The sequence below is a fragment of the Palaemon carinicauda genome, chromosome 42 (genome assembly GCF_036898095.1).
Source record: "Palaemon carinicauda isolate YSFRI2023 chromosome 42, ASM3689809v2, whole genome shotgun sequence".
In the NCBI taxonomy this organism is placed as follows: Eukaryota; Metazoa; Arthropoda; class Malacostraca; order Decapoda; family Palaemonidae; genus Palaemon; species Palaemon carinicauda.
Window position 1 is genome coordinate 47,155,264 of NC_090766.1, and position 22,147 is coordinate 47,177,410.

A 22,147-nucleotide genomic window follows, 5' to 3' on the forward strand; every position below is an offset into this window, starting at 1 on the left:
TTTGTTGTCAGTAGTACTAGTGGATTGGGTGTGTGCATGTATTGGTTCCACTATACAAAGGTAAGGGAGATGTGCGTGTGTTGTATTTCATTGGGTATCAGTTTGTTGAGTGTGGCTGGAAAAGTTTATGGTAGAGTGTTAATTGGTAGGATTATGGATCAAACAGAGGATGCAGTCTTAGAAGTTCAGTGCAGTTGAAGAGGTAGGGGATGGGGATGTGTGGATCAGTTTTTTAAAGTTAGGCAGATATACAAGAAATATTTAGCAAAAGGTGAAAAGGTATATTATGTATTTATGGATCTGGAGAAAGCTTATGATAGAGTTAATTGGGTAAAAATGTGGAATGTGATTGGGTTATATGGAATTGGTGGAAGGTTTTTACAAGCATTGAAGAATTTATACATAGGTAGTAAAGCATGTATTAGGATAGGAAATTGAGTGAGTGGTTTCCAGTGAGACAGGGATGTGTTATATTGTCATGGTCGTTCAATTTGTTTTGTTGATGGAGTTGTGAGAGGTGAATGTGCAAGTGTTTGATCGGCGATTGAAACTGAGAGATGAGTGATCATGAGTGGGAGGTGAATCAGTTGTTGTTTGTGGATGATGCTGTATTGGTTGCAGACTTGATGGAGAAGCTGGGTCGATTAGTGATGGAGTTTGGGAGGGTGTGTGAGATAAGGAAATTGAGAGTTAAAGTGGGTAAGAATAAGGTTATGAGATGCACAAAAAAAGAGGGTGGTTCTAGGTTGAATGTTATGTTGAATGGAGAGTTACTTGAAGCAGATCAGTTTAATTACTTGGGCAGGACAGTGCCGCAAATGGAGGAGTGGAAGCAGATTTACAGCAGAAAGTGAATTAAGGATGTGCTGTAAAGTGTTGGGGCCAGTGAAGGGAGTGGTAAAGAGTAGAGGGTTAGCAATTAATGTAAAGAATATTCTTAATGCGGAAGTGATTATACCAACTGTGATGTATGGATCGGGGTTATGGGGAATGAAAGTTGCGGAGAGACAGAAATTGAATGTGTTCGAGATGAAGTGTCTGAGGAGTAGGGCTGGTGTAAAGTATGTCTATTAGATATGGTTAGGAATGAAGTAGTGGGGATAAGAACGGGTGTAAGAAATGAATTAGCAGCTAGTGTAGATATGAATGTGTTGAGGTAGTTTGGCCATGTAGAGAAAATAAGGTGATGAATGCAATAGTTGATGAGAGAAAAACAAGAGGAAGGCCAACGTTTGGGTGGCTGGATGTAGTGAAAAAAGCTCTAGGTGATAGGATAAATGTGAGAGAGGAAAAAGAGCATGCTGGAATTACGAATGAAAGATGAATGATTGTGACACAGTTCTGATAGGCCCTGCTGTTTCCCTAGAGTGCTTTAGTGACCGCTGACTTAGTGGCAGTAGGTGTTTCAGAATATGGAGCTTCATTGTGGTGGGTAACGGAGAAGGGTGGGATATGGCACCCTAGCAGTACCAACCAAACTCGGCGGAATCCCTCATTAGGCTGGGAGGAGCGAAGAGAAGAAAAGTCCCCTTTTGTTCTTTTCTTTTTTATGTTGACTACCCCCTACAAAATTGCGGGAAGGGCCTTGGTAGATGGATAGCAATAAGTTCCTCATGATTAATTATCCATTATGTGTATATGCAGTTGTCTTTCTCTACTGTGGAATATTTTGTGCTTTAAATAAGAAAATTAGTTTCTCATTTCTTATTTAATTTACATAGCAATTTTTTCATTAGTAATTTGGGGTGGATAAAAAGGTGTTCATCAGTTGGTTATAGTGAGGTTAAAAGGTGCTGTACAGCTATTTACTGTACATTGTACTATATATAAGTAAATCCGCAAGTATTTGGTTGTTGGTCAGTTTATATTAAATAGTTCACATTTGTTTTGTGTGTTGAATACTTAGGTAGATCTGTGACAGATCTGTGATTGAGATTGATGAAGAACTACTGCTCCTTCATACATGTTGATTGTTTGCATTGAAATATTATTATAGCTTATTATAAATGGATGAGATTGGTATATAAGCTATCACATTTTGAGTTTACTTTGATAAATGCTGGTAGATTAATCAAGAAAATTCTTTGTCCATTAAGCATTGCTTTTAGAAGTTTTTCTTATCAGTTTTTAAGAAAATGGTTGAGCTTAAGGGAAGTTTTTTTTAATCCTTACACTATATAAATTGTGTATGAAGATATTGACCATTATTTTTTTCTTTTTAGCATACTAGAAGTCAACTCTGCGTCTATGGAATCTCTAGATGATGGTGGAAATGAAGGTATGACTACTGGCAATGTCTAAGCGCGTTACGCAGTGTAATGTTGATATTTTTTCAAACATTACTTATGACAGTATATCAAATATTTGTCTTTTCTTATTCATTTAGATCCCAATTAAAAAAAAAATTGTGTTACTTATCACTGTTTAACAATATAGCTTATAGATTTAAGCAATAATTACAGATCTTAAATTTGTACAAACTACATTCAGAAACTGGTATTTCATTTAATACAGCACCCTATAATTTACCTTTTCTCTTTCAGAGCCACCCATAGATTACATAGATGCTGACCCGGAATTGAAATTATTAGATAAAGAACCCGAATTGTGGGTTCACACTGTAGATAAGGAGGTAGGTTGGGTACCTTTCAAAGTTCCTTTTTATCTTAATCTTGTCATATACAGTAGTACCCCGGCATATATTATTAATCCGATATGGAAGGGTGGTTTTATACTATAAACGGTATATTCAGAATAAATTTTTCCCATAAGGATTTATAGAGCTTAATTTATTTCATACTGTACTGTGATTCCAAAACTTAACCTTTTTTTAGGCACGACATGCATTAAAGGAGTGGTTTTATCTGTGAAGCCATGTTGAGAGGAGTTGATGGCTTATGAGGATGGTAGTGAAGTGATTAGAAGAGGTCATTGTTTGGAAGGATATTCCTTTCCCATTAGAACTTCAAGAATATGAAAATCTGTGGCTATTTCTCCTTATTTTTAGTCTTATTTCTTGGCTTGGCCCTGATTGAGGTTCACCAAGCTGGATTTTCATTTAAAATCATTCCAATGTTTTTTGCTTTTAACTTTCCAATCAAATGTTTAAAAGAAATGCATTATTTAATTGTTTCTCACATTTATGTTGTGGTCTGTTACATCTGCATTTTGGGGATGCACTAATTTGCTGCAAAATTTTGGAACTTTACCCAATTGGCATTCATTTCTTTAGTTAATGAAGTAGGGGCTCCCTGTGACTCCTCCTTGCGTGAAGATAGGGCCTCTTATTTTATCCTGGTCCTTCTCTTAACTCTTGCATCTCCTTAGTGGTGCGCTCTTAATTGTGTCCCTCGAATAACTCCTCCACATCATTATCACTACTAACGTTGAGGCCTATGGAGTTCACCAAGAGATAATGTACTTCACAGCATCCTCAGACCCTGTCTTGAATACAATTTTGGAATACTGTATAGTTGGTAAATGGAAATTATTTATAAAAAATTTAGTCTTCTCCATTCATTCTTTTTCAGGTAGTGGCTGGTTTGTCGGAAAAGCAGATAAAAAAGCAGGAGCATATATATGAGCTCATTATCACAGAAAAACATCATTGTCGAATGCTTAAAGTCATGCAGAAGGTTTGTGTAAACTAAGATTTTCTTTAGTTCAGCATCAAGGAGAAATCATTCATTTTTTCTTATGTTTTCTTTCAAGGATCTTTATTTCTTTATATCAGTATATTTTTAGACATCAGTGTAATTCTTTCAAGGATCTTTATTTCTTTATATCAGTATATTTTTAGACATCAGTGTAAAACTACTTTTGGGGGGTACAGTATATTAATTTTATTCTTTTTGTGCGCTGTTCTAAATGCAATATCCATATTTCCAGGTATTTGCCGATGGAATGGCTCGTGAGCTCCACATGCAGGAAAACAGAATTAAACGTATATTTCCTTGCTTAGATGACCTTATAAATATTCACTGTTCCTTTCTTTGGCGATTACGGCAAAGACAGCGAACTGGTAAATACATAGAAAGAATAGGCGATCTTTTAGTTGAACAGTTTATTGGAGACAATGCACAAGGATTGAAGGATGCTTATGGACAGTTTTGTTCGCAGCACCAAGATGCCGTAAGTTTTGAGATTTAACTAACTATGTTGGCTTTTCCATACAAATATTTAATTATCATTTTGAAGTAAACTTTCCCTTTTTATAGAAGCATGTACTTGACTTTTGGAGTGAAATACAAGATATCTCTAAAATTATATTAATTGGGGATTTATGTTCTGGTTAGCTTACTAAAACCCTGAGTTTATCTTTTACTTTTGTAAAGGAATAAAGTGAGAGCCAAAAAATTGAGAGAAAAAACTTAAGAAGTAATAGCTTTTTTAGGAAGTGCAAACCATTGTTATACAAAGCCTGAAATATCTTATTTTAAGCTTTCATGTAGCTTGAACTTACTGTTTAGTAATAAGAAAAAGATCAATTATTTATTTTCTTGAATGATATATAATCAAATAGGAACGATTGCTTTTGAAGCCCAAAGATATTCATTCCAAAGGTCAAATCTAAAATAGTTTCAGAACTCTTGGTATAATGGGAACAGATATTTCCACTTGAAATAAAAATTTCTGCTCTGAATCTTAAGGGGGTGTGTCGGCTAATGCCGTTTTTTTAAGGAGAGGACTTTGACATTCATACCACTTAATAAGGTGATGTAGGACATCTCTAAACTGCATAGGATTTTTGCTTCTGACCTCGGTTTTGCGACACCAGGGCGATTTATCCTGAAAATTAGTGCTTATCAAATTCTATCTCCTCCTTGTTAATTAATAATTATGAATTTTGTGTTCCTTTTTGGATATTAATAAACCAAAACAAAATTATATATCATAATTTAATCATAAATGAAGATCCCTTTGCTCAATATCTTGCTTCTTATGCGAGACGGTCGCTCCTTCATCATCTCTCTCCTTCACTAACTCTGTTAATTTTGCCGATAATACTCACTTCTGAACTCTTATTAGGGAAAATTTTCTTCTTCCTTTTGTTAGCAAGATGTTGAAATTGTTTTTTCCTCCGCGTCCATAGGAACTTATTCCTCTGCCTCGAAGGTTATCTCCTCTGTCTGCTGGACATCCTGCTAGGGTTTCACCCAGAAGACACTTGCCAAGGGACCTCCAAGGTGGATCTAGGGAGACAGAGCTTCCTCCTTGGGCATCGACCTTCATGGCCAATATCCTGAAGGCTCTGAAGTTGGCGCCTCCAGTGCCACAATCCACGTCTGTCCCAGTTAGGGCGACCCCTAGAATACCTCTGAAACCCTTGTTGAGCTCGTCAGTTGGGAGTTAGGACTATAGAAGGAGAAAGATGGCAGATAAGGCCCACAGATCACCTCCACCCAGATCGCAGGCTGAAGGCCAAGCCTCTGTTGAATCTTATACTGTATGGCTAACTTGTCTCACATGCCAGTGAAGGTAAAGGAGGCCATATTGAAGAAGCAGAGGAAACGGATGAGAGGTGTAACTCCACCTCACGCCGACATCATCCACCCTAGGACGAGTAGGGACAGAGGCTCGCCCAGTGAGATCGCAACCCATCCCTCTCCAGTGGAGGAATCTCCTATTCCTTCTGCCAAGGCTTTACAGTATATAAGTCCTTGATGACCTCGCAGGTTCCCCCTCCTAAAACCGTGGAGGATCGCACCGTGCGTAGGGAGCTGAATGACTCCTAAGACAAAACTGAAGAAAACTGCGGCAAGAGAAGTTTGGGAGGCTGAGGCTCTGTCGCAGTTTCCAGCAGCGGGTCCATCCTTGGTTTCAGTTGATGACTCTAACCTACCCTAGGCTCTGGGCGTGAGTCTGGAGGTGGACGACCCCTTAGACTTGAAGGACGAAAATCTTCCAAATGCGGCCAGTCCGAACTATCACTCCCAATAGGAGAGGAAAGAGTCGGAACATACATTTTGGCAGGTTCTCACCTGTATGAAGGACATTAACAGGCTATCTACTCCTGATTCCACCATCCAGGAAGGGAAGGATATGGTGCTTGATGCTATCTTGAAGACCCAGAAGCCTTCCAGGCCCAGTGCAGCTTTGCCCTGGTCCAAAGGCCTAACAGCTGCCAAGAGGAAAGCTATTTCCCAGATAGCTGGAACCTCCAGTTCCTTGAGGGCAAGTTCCTCCTCTTGGTCTCTACCACTTCCTTTTATGTTACAAAGGAAGTACTACGAGATCGAAGGGGAACCATACTCCACCATGACCCTCAACCCTTCGATAATCTCTCTGACGGCCTCACTGTTGGTGCTTGAGCTCCTAATCATAGAGAGAGGCGCAAAGTATGCCATTTAGGCTGCTTCATGGCTGGATCTATGATTGGGATCTCTGGGCTTCATGGTTCACTCCCTTGACTTGTCAGAGGAGTCGGCCAGGAAGACGGAGTCCTTCCTACTGTCAGGTACCCAGACTCTTGAGTTCCTATTGCACCACGTTGTCATCCTGTGGGTGAAAGCCATACCCGAGAGAAGGGATACTCCACCCTAAAGGGTTCTTCTTTCTTTGTTCCGGAGGAGATATTGAGGGCAGCTAAGCGATGGAGGAAATCGTCCAACAATTCTCTCCTCCATAGGGCCATGACATCTCGGTCCTATGTTAGACCTTCCCAGTCTTCTCGGCCTTGGCAAGCTCCTTCCTTTAACCAGTCAACTGCTAGGGCCTCGGGACCTGCTAAGGTGTCTAAGCGGCCCTTTCAGTCCAAGGGACAGAGGGGTGGCAAGTCCTTCAGAAGAAAAAAGGAGGTAAGGGAGGTGGCCAAGGTGGCCACTCCCACTAGGAATGGCATTCCTCACCACCTACCACCTGTTGGGGGGATGCCTACAGCACGGCTGGCAAAGGTGGCAGCTTCATGGGGCAGATTCCTGGATGGTCGATGTGATCACCCTAAGGTATCTCGTACCGTTCACTCAATCTCTCCCTCCTCTGGATCCAGTGCATCTCTGCTTCTATGCGAAGGGATCCGCAAAGGAGTTGGTCTTCAGGGTCAAAGTCCAGACCATGCTGCAGAAGCATGCTCCCCAAGAGATAGTGAACAGGTCTCCAGGCTTTTACAGTTAGATTTTAGTGGTGAAAAGACGACCGAAGTCTGGAGACCAGTCATCGATCTCTCCCCTCTGAACAACTGACACGGTCATTCAAGCGGTATGTCCAAGGGACTTCATGTGCATACTGGATCTGAAGGACGCTTACTTCCAGATCCCAATACATGTGTCTTCAAGGAAGTATTTAAAGTTCATTCACGAAGGAAACATATACCAGTTCAAGGTTCTATGCTTCGGTTTCATGATAGCTCCTCAGGTGTTTACCAGAGTGTTTGCCCTAATGTCATCTTGGGCTCACAGGAACGGCATCCGTTTTCTCAGATACCTGGACGACTGGCTGATCCTAGCAGACTTGTAGACGTCCCTTCTTCTTTTGTCACCGAGATATTCTTCTCGAGTTTTGTCAGGATCTGGGGGTCCTGATAAATCGCGAGAAATCATTACTGCAACCTTCACAGAGACTGGTATACCTCGGAATGATCATATACACCGTCCTAGAGAAAGTCTTTCCATCAGACGAAAGAGTACACAAGCTGAAGGAAGTAGCTGCTTTCTTCCTCAGGAAAAAAATTCTTCTGGCCTCTTGGCTGAATCTGTTAGGCCATCTAACCTCTCTCATCCGTCTTGTTCCAAACGGCCGCCTCGGGATAAGATCTTTGCAATGGCAGCTGAAGTTCGTGTGGAACCAACACTCCGATCCACTGGAGTTGGTGGATGGTAGACGAAAACCTTCAGCGAGGCCAGAATCTTCTCATTCCTCCTCCGGATTTGATGTTCTTTACAGATGCAGCAAAAGAAGGGTGGGGGGGCTCACCTGCTGCACTATACGATCTCCGGCCTTTGATCAGAATCAGAAAGGTACCAGTACATAAATCCTCTAAAGATGAGGGCACCTTACCTAGCTCTTCATCAGTTCCAACAGTTGCTGGCAGGTCACTCTGTGGTGTTGAAGAGTGACAACCCCACAGTAGTGGCTTACATAAACAAGCAGGGTGGTACATTTTTGCAGCCTCTATGCCATCTTGCAGTAAAGATCCTCAGATTGTCAGAAGAACATTCGGTAGCTCTATCAGCTCGCTTCATTCCCAGCAAGAGGAATGTGCTCGCAAACGATCTGAGCAGAGCAACTTGGATAGTAGGCTCTGAATGGTCTTTGAACTGTCAGATAGCCAACAAAGTCCTCACTTTGTCGGGTTTCCTGACTGTAGACCTGTTCCCAACATCTCTGAACAGCAAGCTCCCGCTATACTGTTCTTCAGACCCGGACCCTCAGGCTCTATGACCTTGGATTCGGGCCCTTTCAGATTTTGAGTCTTCGTTCTGTAACCAACGACCCAGATCAGTTGTTACTTTCCCCAGTGAGGAGTTTGAGATACTATCTTACCAAGAGGCAAGTAGCCACTGAAAAATTACAATACAGTATTTAACCCCTTTAGTGAAGAAGAATTGTTTGGTAATTCAGTATAGTCAAGTATATGAGGGCAGAGGAGAATGAGGAAAGAATAGGCTAGGCTATTTGGTGTACGTGTAAGCAAAGGAAAGGAGACATAACCAGAGAGAGGGAGCCAGTGTAGTACTGTCTGGCCAGTCAAAGGACCCACTAACTCTCTAGCGGTTGTATTTCAACGAATGGCTGTGCCCTGGCCATCCTACTACTGGTATCCTGTGCAAAATTTGGTCTATTTAAGAAACAAAAATTTATAGTAACACTAAGCAAATTATTAATTGAATTTCACTTTTTCTTGTCTTGTCAAGTTCTATTTTAAAGTAGAAAGTTTATTACTGTATTTGCGTTTTTTTTTACAGGTGTCATACTACAAAGACATCCTTAAAACAGACAGAAGATTTCAAGCATTTATCAGACAGAAATCTTTACATCCTCTAATGAAGAAGAAAGGCCTTCCAGAATGTATATTATTTGTAACTCACAGGGTAACCAAATATCCTCTTATATTGGAAGCCTTAATGAAATATAGTAAAGATCAAGAAGAGGAATTGAATTCACTTAAAAATGCTTTAGATTTGGTTAAGGTAAGTTTTTTTTTTAAATATATTTTGGAAGTTGAACAACTAAAGTTACCCATCTGTATGTGTTTTGTCTAAGATATGTTGAATGAAGCATTTATACCTGTCATAGATCTGAATATTCTTTCAAAATATGTGTAACCATGTTTGTAGTATTTCTTATTCTTCTATTTATTGCAGGAAATACTTGTAAATATTAATGCTCAAGTAGCAGAAAAAGATAGGGAACAGCGATTATTAGAAGTCTATCATAAGATAGATGCGAAATCCTCTGCTGTATATAGGGAACAGAAGTTTAAGAAGTCGGATCTTTTATCTAGTAGAAAGCTCAAGTAAGTATTCAATTCCACATTGCTGTAAGAATGTTGTTTTTTCCAAATATATTCTGTAAGGTAATTGCAGTACTTTTCTGTGTATCATCTTCCCTTTAGTATTTCAAGACTTTTTTTTTCTCTTATGTTGTCCTTTCCTTCTGTTTTTCTCAGTAATTTAAAACACAAACTCATCTTCGGCCAGTTTAACAAACCTCACCAGGAAATGGTGAACAGAATTTAATTTGTGAAGGGCTTAGTAATATAAAAGTACTAAAATAAAATAGTTATGAGTACTGTACAGTAAAAATTCAGAATACAAAGAAGAGTGATAAGGTTAGAATTATCATATATGATGCAGAATCTTGATAGATACATTCATTTGGTTGGAACTATCAACAAGAGTTCAAGTGCAATCAAATTTTATGCATTTAGATGCAGGCTAAGAACTGCATAATACAATTAGATTCCTTTAGGTATTTGGAAGTACAGTGCAGTAAATAATTTGGAAATATTACTTGAGAATAGTTGAGTTGCAAAATGAATGATGCAAGGATGATGTTGAAAAATCAGAGAAAAGCTTTTGAGGGTGTTTGAAAAATAAGGTTGGAATGTATATAAGGGTTGTGAAGCTAGGTCTTTATTGAAGAGAAGAGTGGATGGTTAATGAGAATAATAGAAAGGGTGGAGCCTGTAAAGAGGATGAAGGTTTTATATAGAATATTTGACATAAAAGAATACAAAGGACAAGCAATGTCGACCCTGTATAAGTAGTAAAAAAGAGTAGGTGGTAGGATAGATTTTAATATTTTGAGGTGTATTGGTCATGTAAAAAGAATGCGTTGTTCAGAACTTACAAGATAGAGGCAAGGAAGAGAGAGAACCTTGAAAGGGTTGGCTGGATGTGTGAAAGAAGTATTAAAAATCATTGACCTCAATGTCTCAGTAGAGAACCATGTGTAAAAAAGAGATTATTGTGTTGCCAATAAACATTGTGTAGCTGTACGTAATAGTTGATGGTGTGTAAGGGTTCTGTGCATTGGTATTCATCCATGGTTCAGTAGTTACAATTACGTAAGTGACAGTGGTTGGTTCATTGGAGGTATGCCCCATCCCCCATTTATGGGAAACTGCTTTAAGTTGAAAAGATGAAACATTTTGGAAGAAATTGGATGAACATTAGTTTGGTAAAATGGTCTTTCTTCTGTTTTCAGTCTTTGCAAGTGAAATTACTAAACCTATTACTCTGAGATTTTTTTTCATGTGTCACATCATTACTCTACTCATAAACACTTAGTGATGGTGATGTTTTTTTGTATATCCTTTCAGGTTTGAAGGCTCAGCAATGTTGACACAACAGAAAGGGAAGCCAATTATGGTGCAAGTAATTGTGTTGTCAGACCTAATTTTCTTCTTATTGGAAAATAATCAGAAGTATTATTTTTTCTCACCTGATACTAAAGTAAGTTTTTTAAGATATTGTTTTACAATACTTTATTATCTTCAAAACTGTTTATTTGTTGATCAGCCTTGATTGGTTGTGCTTATCAAGATTTTTCTTTCGTGAAATTGCTTTGTATAACCTACTTCCTATGTAAAAAAAGTATAGCATTTGATAATTCTGTAGTTATAAAACATAGAGGTCAAAGAGTTGTGGTTAACATCATATTTTTTTCCAGCAAGCAGATGTCATACCATTAGAAAAACTCATTGTGCGAGAGAAGGCAGGGGAGGGCTCGCGAGCAATCTACCTCATCTACTCTAAAAATGCTGCAGAAATGTTTGAATTAGAATGTATACATCCCAAAGATAAAAAGATATGGTTAGAATCTATAAGGTACGTTTAAGATATTTTTTTGTTTTATTCCATTTCTAACATACTGTACTGGATATTTTATTTCATAAAATGTGCAGTGGAAGTATACTGTATAGCATTTATTCATCTCATCTTAACCCCTTCACTCCATTGACGTCAACATACGTGAAAACATGTCTGGTAGTACACATGGTGACGTTGGGATAACGTCGTCTTCATTACTATTATCCTTATACTGTAATTGTTTTTATTATTATTATCATTATTATAATAGTTTTTATAAGCTACGAAAGAGTATAGCACGTGGGTGTCTATCCCACAAGTTCACACCTGGGGAAATTTCACTAAAGAATCTCCTCTCCCTAATATCAGCCCTTCCCCCTCCTTTCTTCAGTCAACCAACAAAGTTTTTGGAATTCTAACCTTTATATCAGAATATGTAAGAGTTTTTTTAGTCTTTTTTTTTTTTATGTTACCATGAAATATTACACCACTCTCTCTAGCCAATAGCGACATTACCTACCTTAGGTATTACTCAACCCCCCTTGACACCCCCAATTGGGAAACTCCTCCTACAACCAACCAAAATACTTGAAATTCTAGTCCTTATTCATGATTATATAAGGTCTATTTTAGTGTATTCACATCTAACCTCATTACCAACCCAAACATATTTTGAGATTTCAGTCCTTATGATAATGTAAGGTCTATTTTATTGTTTTTCTATGTTGCCAGTGTTCATAATCACAGAGAAAGTATCCCTGCCCTCGACTGTAAGTCCCACCCATGAGAAAAAAAAGTTACCATTACCAGTAAAGAAAATAGTTGACAGAAGACGAGATTTATCTTTTTTTCTTATTTTATTCCTTTTTTCAGCTATCATTTCTACAATATATTATCATCTTCATGTTTTATAGATTTCATATTAGTATTGTTCATTTTTTTCACGAGTAAAAGTTAGCTTACAGTATTGTGATTATTTCCATTTATTGCCATTCTATCATTCTACGCAGTATTCTTATGTTCTTACAATGCGCAGTCTACAGTATTTCCAAGCTCATGAAATACCCAAAATAGGAATTAACCAGTTCATGGTCACAGTCACACGCAAGGTGGAGTCACAAACTAACGAACATTCTTATCTCTAATGAACTAAATCTATATTACGTCTCTCTCTCTCTCTCTCTCTCTCTCCCTCTCTCTGCCAACAGTTTTTTGTTGATTCGTATTTGTTCATCTTATTTATACCTTATAAACTATACTTTATAGAATACTTCTTTTGTTAAAGAAACAAATGGATATTTTCATTATATTTCTGTATAACGTAAATTCCATTATTACTGTCGAATAGTTTTTTATCTTTTGACAGCTAATTAACTTGGATTTATTACGGAATAACAGTCACTTCAATGAATATAGTTTTTTTTTTTTTTTTTTTTTTTTTTTTTTTTACCACAATCACAGTGCTTTATCATTATAGATAATTACATGAAACTTTTTTTTTTAAGTATTCTATAATCACTTACCAATGATTGTTTAGAGTGAAGTACATTTGTGAATAAAGAAAACTTTGGAAAAAATTATTCTGTAATCAGCTGTAAAACAAATAAACATGGATAAATGAACGAGCATATCCGATGATGACAAATCTTGTATATAGCTTCAGTAGCGAATCCACGGCCTTGTAACGAAAGGATTAAAGAAAGGTTTATTTGCTGTTAAGTTAAATTATACAGTATAAATGTAAAACATATAATATGAGTATTAAAGACTACAGTATTCTGTTAAATAACCTGAGAAAATTGTGCATCATATTAAAAGAGCCATGTTCCTTACTAGATAAGCTACTGTGTTTGAAGGGTGTAACTAATGCTTCTTATAAGACTGTCTGTGATCTCCCACATATTTGACGTGTCAGCGGCCTCGAAATTGTTGCATATCTTTCATATCATTATGTTCTTTAAACCCATTTTCCTACTGCGATTAGAAGTATAACCTGTGTGTCACTGTGCCAAGTAGATTCTGACATGAAGAAACTAGCTATATCCAATACTATCTGTAAATAATTGAATTGATAAAAAGTTGACCACTATTCCAAATTCTACAATCTTGCATGTACTGTTGAATATTGTCACTCACTACTCAATGATTCTATAAGTCTGCTAATCTTTGGGAAAATATATTGCTTCTGGCATACATTGCAGTTAGTTCTGACACTTTCATTTTTATATATTTACAATGTTATGAGTGTGGTTCACTGACATTAATTTATTATTCCACAATTCTAAGTTCTCCGTAATAGGAAATTTGAAGGAAATTATTTTTGCAGCAATTCTCTCTCTCTCTTAAGTAGGATATTTTTCCAAAATGAAGCTAACTTCATCTTGGAAAGGGAGGATCTGTGGTTAGTCTTGAGGATTTCAATGTACAGTATTCAGGAACTGTACATGCAAACAGCTCTTATTACAGTATTGTCTGCCATGTGTTTTTGTGTAATTGATGAGGGTTATTTCAGATTTCAAGGGGTTTGTTGTGGAAAGCAAATTTATAGACTGTTTATCTCTTAGGCAGTGTGTGGTTATTATATGCTTCTAAGTTAAACAAGTAAAGTAATATTTGTAAATAATAATAGTGGTATTCATTATAATATTTTTATTTATTCAATAACAGAGAAGCAATTGATCAATGTCCGGAGGAAGATAACATGGGAGATGCTTCAGGAGAAATTTCAAAATTACTGGAAGCTAATAGTGAGAAGATTAGGCATATTACAGGTAAGTGTCGTTTTATTGCTGCATTAGAAAATGTACTTCATTGGATGCATATGATTTTTAGTATTGCATTACTCACTGATAATTGATGTTGCTCAGAATTCAGATTGCATCAGTTCTACTTTATTCTTAGATATTACTGACTTTGAATTATTGTTCATATCTTTGGATGTTGATGGAATGATAAGAAAAAAAAATTATTAGAAGCAACCCAGTCATGAGCAACCAAACTAATACTATTAATCAAGACCTTTTGAATACCAAAGGAAGTTAAAACACCTCCATTGAAAACACATCTTGAGAAAAGTATTAAGAAGTCACTTGATGAAAAAACTCAAAACATATACATAGCATTGACTATAGACAAGAATTTACTTCAAGTAGTAATTAAACTAGTTCCCATGGAGAGAAAATAGAACCAAGAAGGTTCAACAGCAGACACTCTTGGTGTTTCATCCCACCTGAAGTAAACCCAGATTAATACCCACTATCCCGCTGAGGTTGTGAGCAATAACATTACTGTCCAATTCAGGAACAGATTTGACTGAGCGGTTGACATATTCTGTGATTTTTTTTTTTTTAAATTTCCCCTTGGATGGACTTTTAAGTTATTAAAACATACACACACCCTCTCTCTCTCTCTCTCTCTCTCTCTCTCTCAATGACTTTTCTAAGATGGGAGCATCCATGTCCATAAATTTTATTCAAGTACAAAATTCAACATTGTTCCAGAATTTAACAGCAGATTATTTTTTAAGACTCTCTTAGCCACATTGCCAAGTATTAATTTTTTCTGGGTATGATTAATGACTTCTCTGTAATCTGACTTCTGGTAAACTCAAAGAAAATGTCTATAAAAAGAGATAAAGATGGAGAACATCCTAACACTTTGGCAACCATTCACACATCCAAGTAATGATTAATAATAGAATTTTTACACCATAAAAACCGATAGACTGAAATATATAGCTACATATTTACTGTACTTCAACTTCTAGACTACAAAATGAAAAAAAAATAAGGATAAAAAACAAATTGTTTACCAGCCCATTTTATTATTTGCAGTGCATTTAACAGTTCCAGCTGTTCACAGTATGTTTCCTGCTAAATTGAGCTAACAACATTGAATGCCCAAGGAACATTGAAAGAATTAATTTTTTGTCGACGTATTTGTGGTTTATCAGATGATTTATCGTTAGTATTATATGATATTAGCAATACAATTGATTATTTTAAGATTGGTTCTGTACAAGATGATGTGCATATTTTTTTATAACATAAGTCAAGTTAAATTAGCTTTGAAAAATAGCAAGAAAAAGGTCTTTGGAGGTGTAAAAATTCTCTAAAGACAATTACAGAAAAAATAAGAGTTAAATTACAGTATTGATAGGTAATTATCATGTAAGAAATGTCATTTTATTGGAAGCATATATACAGAATATATATATGGTATGGTTTATCAGCCAAAAACTAGAAAATGATAGTCTCTAAGTAATACTTTATAAATATAAAAGTGGCAATCCATAGAAAATCTCTACTAAATTAGTTTAGAGAATAAAATGAAAATCAATAAGAAGAAAAAAAAATTATAAAATATAAAACTGCCTATTGAAAAAATTAGGATTATTTTTATCAGACGTGAACTTTTCATATACAATTTAATGAATTACTAATTTGAGTTTAAATAGCAGCTCTGATCTTGTGTATATATGTAAAGTTTCTTTATTAGAAGTTTTAAAGTAGTTGTACATGTCTGAAAATAAGTTAGTTCTAAAAATTAATACATTTTTATGAGTAAATAATTACTGTATGTATAGAGTTATGCTGCAGACAAAAAGAAATGGAAGCTTCTTGTTGAAAAACTTGTTGAATATTAAAAAGAATACAATTTATGTAATTTCAGAATCTGGTGACATTATTTTTTCTAAATTGCACATTTGTACAATCAAATATTTATAGTAAACTCATTTCTTAATCAATTCTTTATTGCAGGTATTCTTCAGCATAAAGACAAAGAACTAGCAAGATTATGTGAGGATAAAATGAATCTTGTCACTGAATTGCTAGAGTTGTTGGGTCATGATGACTTCCCACCAACTCCACAGTACAGAGCTCTCCTTGATGAGCATCAGCTTGATTATAATACTGCAAGGGACCTTCAAATAAATTCCATAAATGTAAGGAGACTATTTTTTTTAATTGTGTTCTACAAGATTCATGATAGTACTGTACATAGGTAAAGTAATTAACAATATGTTGATTCCATATTTAAAGTCCATTATTCAAGTTATAAAATAGTCGTCTTCTGTTATATTTTCGTGAAAGATTGTACAGTTTGCTTTCAGTTGTTCATCTTTAAGTATTATTAAAATTGGAATATTTTAGATGTTTGGTGTATTTAAGTTTTTAAGGACTGTATTATTATTTGTATGGTATATCCAAGTTAATTGTACAGTACAGTATTTAACCGATTTCATTATAGGCTTAGTTAAGGTTAAGAGTATGCCACCTTCCTTTCATATGCACTCATTACACCGTGTCAGCATTTTACATTCATAGTAAAGTAGAAGTATTATATTAAAAGCAGTTAGGGTGATGGACACATCATGAAGTAAAAATAGGTGAAAGTAATCACTGTACCTATGCAGGTCATTTAATTTCATATTTTTTACAATATACTGTGTTTATTTTATCATTTTGTATTCATGTTAAGGTTTCCTCTAGTCTCCTTAATTGAAATTCCCTATGCAAATACACTGCCAATAAAACTGAGGAGTATGCATTATATAGTGAGACAGTATAAATGCAGTTTAGTAAATCAGTTTTCCTTAAATCAAATCCAGAAATTGTTTTAGTGAGAAAGATGACTAAGCTGGAATTGATTCAATGGTTTTACATAATTAAGGGTTAATTGTCTTTAAAATTATCCCCAAACCAAATATCTAATTGGTAAATCAAAACAATTAAGGCCATTGTAAAATGAGAAAAAAATAACATTCCCTTGGGGACTAACAAGTACCCAAAATTCCAATACGCAATATTATTGTTTTCTTATTTATCTCTGCAGGAGGCTCTTAGATTAGTGAGTGGTGCATGTGGCTGGGGCACAAATCTTGCACGGTCAGTCAGCTCAGTTGGAGAACATCAAAGTGATGCTTATGTGTCTCCTAGCTTACCGAAGCGTGCAGAGACGTTTGGAGGATTTGATAATCCTAATAAAGATGCTACAGGGCATGCCACAAAACGTAAGTAGCATCAAATATGATGTAATTTAGTATTTTTACTTACAGATGACAATTTGTTTTTGAAAGTTATAGACAATCAAATATTAATTACATTTTTTCAATTCTCTTATTGTTGTCTAGTTACAATGGAACAGATTGTTTCTATAAAGATCTCCTGATGTTCATAGTGCTTCTTCTCTCCAGAAGCTCGGTTTAATCAACCTTAACCCATGTTTAAAAAATTTCCAATTTGCTTCCCTTTAAAAAACATGCATTTAGTAGAGGAATGAAAGGAGCATTATAGTGTTATGTGGCAACTGATATGCTATTCTCTTAGTTTCTAAAGTTACCAGCTACTAGCCAGACATACTACAGGTTATTTGCTTATTACTGTGCATTAAGATGTCTTCCCCTATTTTTCAAAGCAATTACTATGTGGAGTGTGCATAGGAACTGTTTTTGGAGGGTTATTATCTACAAGGACACTTCAAGAAAATGAAGTAAGAAATGGACTGCATCATGCAAGAAACTGATGAACAAATTAATCTGTTCACCAGGGAAGCACTACAAAATGCCATGAAATTCCTAAAACCTGGCAAAGCAGCTGGTCTTTTATGGAATAACAGAAATAATACAATATTTGGTACCAGAACCAGATCACGGACACTATCTCTCTAACAGGTGTACAAGAAGTTTAAATATCCCAAAGATATGGAGAAGAGCAAGAGTTGTGGCCCTACTAAAACCTGAAAAAGATCTAGAGAGTAGAAATGCTACTTTCCCATTTCCCTGCTATGCATACTCTACAAATTATATGAACAAATGATAATGGCCCACATGTGCCCTGCAGTGGAACTACTACTATCACCAGACCAGGCTGGATTCTGACCAGGGCTATTATGTTTTAGTCAAATATTGAACTTCCCTCAATACATCTAGGAGGATTGTGTTACCAGAAAAGTTACTGGAGCAGATTTTATGGATTTGACTACTGCATATGATACAGAAAATCCTAGAGTGCTTCTCCTGAAGCTGCCGAAAGTTGTTCATAATACAAAGATTGTGAAGATCATACAATCATTGCTCATAAACTGACACTTGATTGTTGAATTGGATGGCAAGAAGAGTGGATATTGTACACAGAAAAAGTGGTCTCCCACAAGGCTCTGTTCTGGCCCAAATACTTCTTAACATCAATTTAAAAGACCAGCCAGAGTTTGATAACATCTGAAAATTTATACATGCATTTGACTTGTATATCGTCACACAAGCGCGCACATCTGAAGCTATCTTAAAGAGACTTATCAGCTGCTCCTGATCATCTCACAAGTACTACAAATGTAACTCATTTAATGCCAATCATAGAAAGACACACCAGGTAAAAAGAAAATTAAACATCTTCTGGCCATAATGAGAAACTTGAGCATGCTGACTTGCCTATAAACCTGAGAGTCCCATTATTCCCATTAGACTGAACCCAGTCTTTTGCAAAACATATAAAGGAACTAAGTCAAAAGCTGTCACGAGGAACATTGTACTAGCCAAACTTGAGAACACTAATCAAGAAACTTTTTAGAAGACACTTGAGAACAACAGCTCTAGCACTATGCTATTCTGCTGCTGAATGTTGCTTAGCAGTAGGGGCAAGGTCAAGCCACGTTCACAAAATAGATTATGAGCTTAACACCATATGCAGAACAATAACCGGCACCTTGAAACCAACACCACTTTCCTACTTCCCTCAATCTACAGATTGGCGAGCTTTGCACTATCACACATCTGCAGAGACATCTAAGTCAAGAAGACACAAAGGCATAGTCAAGAAAATTATATGAGACACCCCTTGTTTGGTCATAGGGCCTCGGCAAGAAGACTTTAAGTCCAGAAAGAGCTTTATGACCATTCATAGTTTAGATTCTGAGCAATCAGCTCAAAATAAGCTCAAAAAGTGGAAAGAATGGGATGACTACCCACCAAATGCTGCGATCCAGAGCCCAAGTGAATAACCCTCTCAAGAAAAGACTGGGTGACATTAAATAGAACAGAAACCAAATTTGGTAAGACTAGGAGCAACACCTATAAATGGGAACTCTCATCTACTAGTTAGTGCCAGTACAAACAGTACAACACATCCATGGTGAATGTGAACTGGGACCCACCTGTACAGATCAAGACCTCTTGAACATCAATTAAGCAGCCAAGCAATTGATCTAGTACTGGGCTGATGAGATATCAGCATTCCCTTGATGTATCACAGGCAATACTGTGATTTAAATTATATGTAGGTGTTTACAATTCAGCATGTTTACAGTACAGTACATCGCGGTCTGTTTATTCGTGAATGTGGTATGCTCTAAGATAGTTTAAAATAGAAAGGTTTTTGTAAGGTTAAATAACAAATTTAGTTATAATTATTTTGCGATAGTATAAAATAAACTTAGTTGAACACTACATTTATTATTATCTACATTCAATATCTTTGTTTACATCGCGTAGCCTACGTAGATGGCTGCGAATCTTCAGTGCCAACAGCTGATTTGTCTGTTGATGTGGTTTTTCGATGTGCATTTTAATAAACTGGTCGAGAGTTCATTGAACTTTACGCATCTTTTCTTCAATGATGACATGATAGGGAGCTAAATCATATCAACAATACTCTGTTAACTATATGTGAGCATAATCGTGATACCTTCGTGACCTTGAAAACAGCTGATACAAAACCAAAATAAAAAATCAATAATTTCTGTTGTTAAAATACGCCTTTCATTGATAATAAAAAGATACAAAAATTATTTAATTAAGTTCTAATAACATCGAAAACCAGGATTATTGTAGACATATTTCAGCACATATACTTTGTGCTGCCGCCTAAAGCTACAGATCACCTGACGAAATAGAGGGACGTTTTAATACCAGTCTACTATCGAACATAGATTTAAGCAAAGTAAAAGTTCATATGTGTAGTATTTACCTGACAATTTCTAAGGGAAACAAAAATTTCTGTTAGAGAGAAATATTAAAACTTGTATTCTTTAACAAATTGTTGCTAATTTAGTTCTCATTGAATGAGGTAAAAAACATTATACTTTGCTATTCGCAATAGTCTTGAGATCAGCTGATCACAACCATAAATAAAAAAAGGAATTGTTGATTGTTAAGTTGCACTTGAAATTAAGAAAATAGTGTACAAAAATGTATTTTCATATGATTTTATAAACATTTACTATTATTTATTGTACAATAATATGATTTTAAGTGGTGTTAATGCTTCAAAGGGAGTTGAAGTATCATAGAAATCGTCACTAACGTAAATTCAAAACCGACTTAACTCGAAACGACGTAAGTCGAGGTATACTCGTAGTGATAATTGTGAGTGATTAATTATAGATAAATTTATAAGGAAACAAACTAGCTGACAATATTCAATCGCTTGCAGTTATTGTCAGCTAGCTTTTTTTTCTATATAAATTTAATAAGTAACTCTTCAGTTACCTCAAAATCACCTTGTTTGATTTTCTAATCCAATCACTACCTAATTGATGTTTTACAGTACTATAGAAATTTTATGTTTTAATAATGTACAGTAAGGGCTATAAATGTTCAACAAAAGACTAGTGGTAAGCACTTTTTAGTTAGGTATTTGAATATCTTATGAACAACTTATGATAGAAAACTACTTGAAATAATTAATCACTGACAATTATTACTACAGCGATTAAACTAGCATTAATTTTACAAAAGTACCAGTAAGGCTTGTCACACTAACTATGAAGTACAGTAAGTGCAAATTTCGATAGGCCGTGAAATGCGTAAATGGGTTAAAATTTAAAGGTAAAACAGTGGAATGTTAAGAAAAGGAATTTAATTTTTTAATGTCACTCAAAAATCGTGATCTTAAAATACATGAATTCATATGATGGCGTCAAATCATAAAGTAAACATGACAAGAAGATTTTCCTGTTTACAGTACGTGTAGTCTGCATCCTTATATCTATCCATTCATTGAAGTAAGCACTCATAAACTATATCGTATAGTATTACATAGGTGGATGGTGTGGCATATCATGTGCATCATGTTTCGTTTGGCAATGTGTTCCACTAATTCATCACAAATTATTTCAGTGAAGCAAATGTAGGTGCTAGTACAACATTATATGATTAATACATTTAATTTGTTACATATTTCATATTTCCATCATAGATTAATTTTTAAAAGAAATTTGTTCCAACACAAAATACTTACCGAGAACTACTTTCTTTTGGAGTCACTTGTGATCCCTTTTTCTCGACCAAGGTTTTTCCCGCCGTTACCCCCCTACTCCGCTCTACATAGGCCTACCCCCGCCGCCAAGGAATGCGCCCTGAGGGCAGGATTAGGGCAGGTCACTGCTTCTCTGGGTCATTCTCCCCATTAAGTTCCTTGGTCGTGAGCTGTACACAGCTCACTCTCGTCTCTCTCGATCCTTTGGCGCGTTTGTGTTCCACGTGTTTCCAGCGTGGGGACTTGTGTTTTTTCGCAGTGCATTATTCTCAAGTGTTACAGTGCGTTCTCCCTGTGTATATCCCCAGTGTACGTTGTGCCATTCGTGTGCGAATGATGGATCATGTGCGCCGTTGCCCTGGGCCTAGAGCCGGAAAGTCGTGTGGGGCTTTCCTCTCAAAGCCAGAGGTAGATCCTCACTCCCTTTGTTCCACGTGTAGGGGGAAAGTTTGCTCCTCCGCGGACACGTGTCCGGAGTGCGTAAGTTGGGATGATATCCAGTGGGTACGCTACGGTACTAAAAAGAAGAAATCTTCGAAGCGTTCCCCCAGGAAGATTAGTGTCGTATCTTCGTTACCGTCGGCCAGTGATCGGTCCGACGAAGCCTCAGCTTCTCCGTCTCCTTCGCAGAGGAGAGGACAA

The 22,147-nt window shown here is 36.4% G+C and overlaps 1 protein-coding gene across 1 annotated transcript in view; it reads left to right on the forward strand.

Annotated features, from left to right (window-relative positions):
• The window catches only part of cyst (rho guanine nucleotide exchange factor 18 cysts), a gene marked incomplete at its 5' end in the record, with an annotated part of 122,514 nt that overhangs the window by 74,662 nt on the left and 25,705 nt on the right, over positions 1 to 22,147 (forward strand). The window contains 11 exons of the mRNA XM_068364860.1: positions 2,223 to 2,278; positions 2,544 to 2,632; positions 3,531 to 3,635; positions 3,889 to 4,131; positions 8,904 to 9,128; positions 9,303 to 9,454; positions 10,763 to 10,895; positions 11,113 to 11,270; positions 13,920 to 14,023; positions 16,013 to 16,197; positions 17,088 to 17,265. Coding sequence (XP_068220961.1) covers positions 2,223 to 2,278; positions 2,544 to 2,632; positions 3,531 to 3,635; positions 3,889 to 4,131; positions 8,904 to 9,128; positions 9,303 to 9,454; positions 10,763 to 10,895; positions 11,113 to 11,270; positions 13,920 to 14,023; positions 16,013 to 16,197; positions 17,088 to 17,265 — 1,628 coding nt within the window. The remainder of the gene's footprint in view (positions 1 to 2,222; positions 2,279 to 2,543; positions 2,633 to 3,530; positions 3,636 to 3,888; positions 4,132 to 8,903; positions 9,129 to 9,302; positions 9,455 to 10,762; positions 10,896 to 11,112; positions 11,271 to 13,919; positions 14,024 to 16,012; positions 16,198 to 17,087; positions 17,266 to 22,147) is intronic.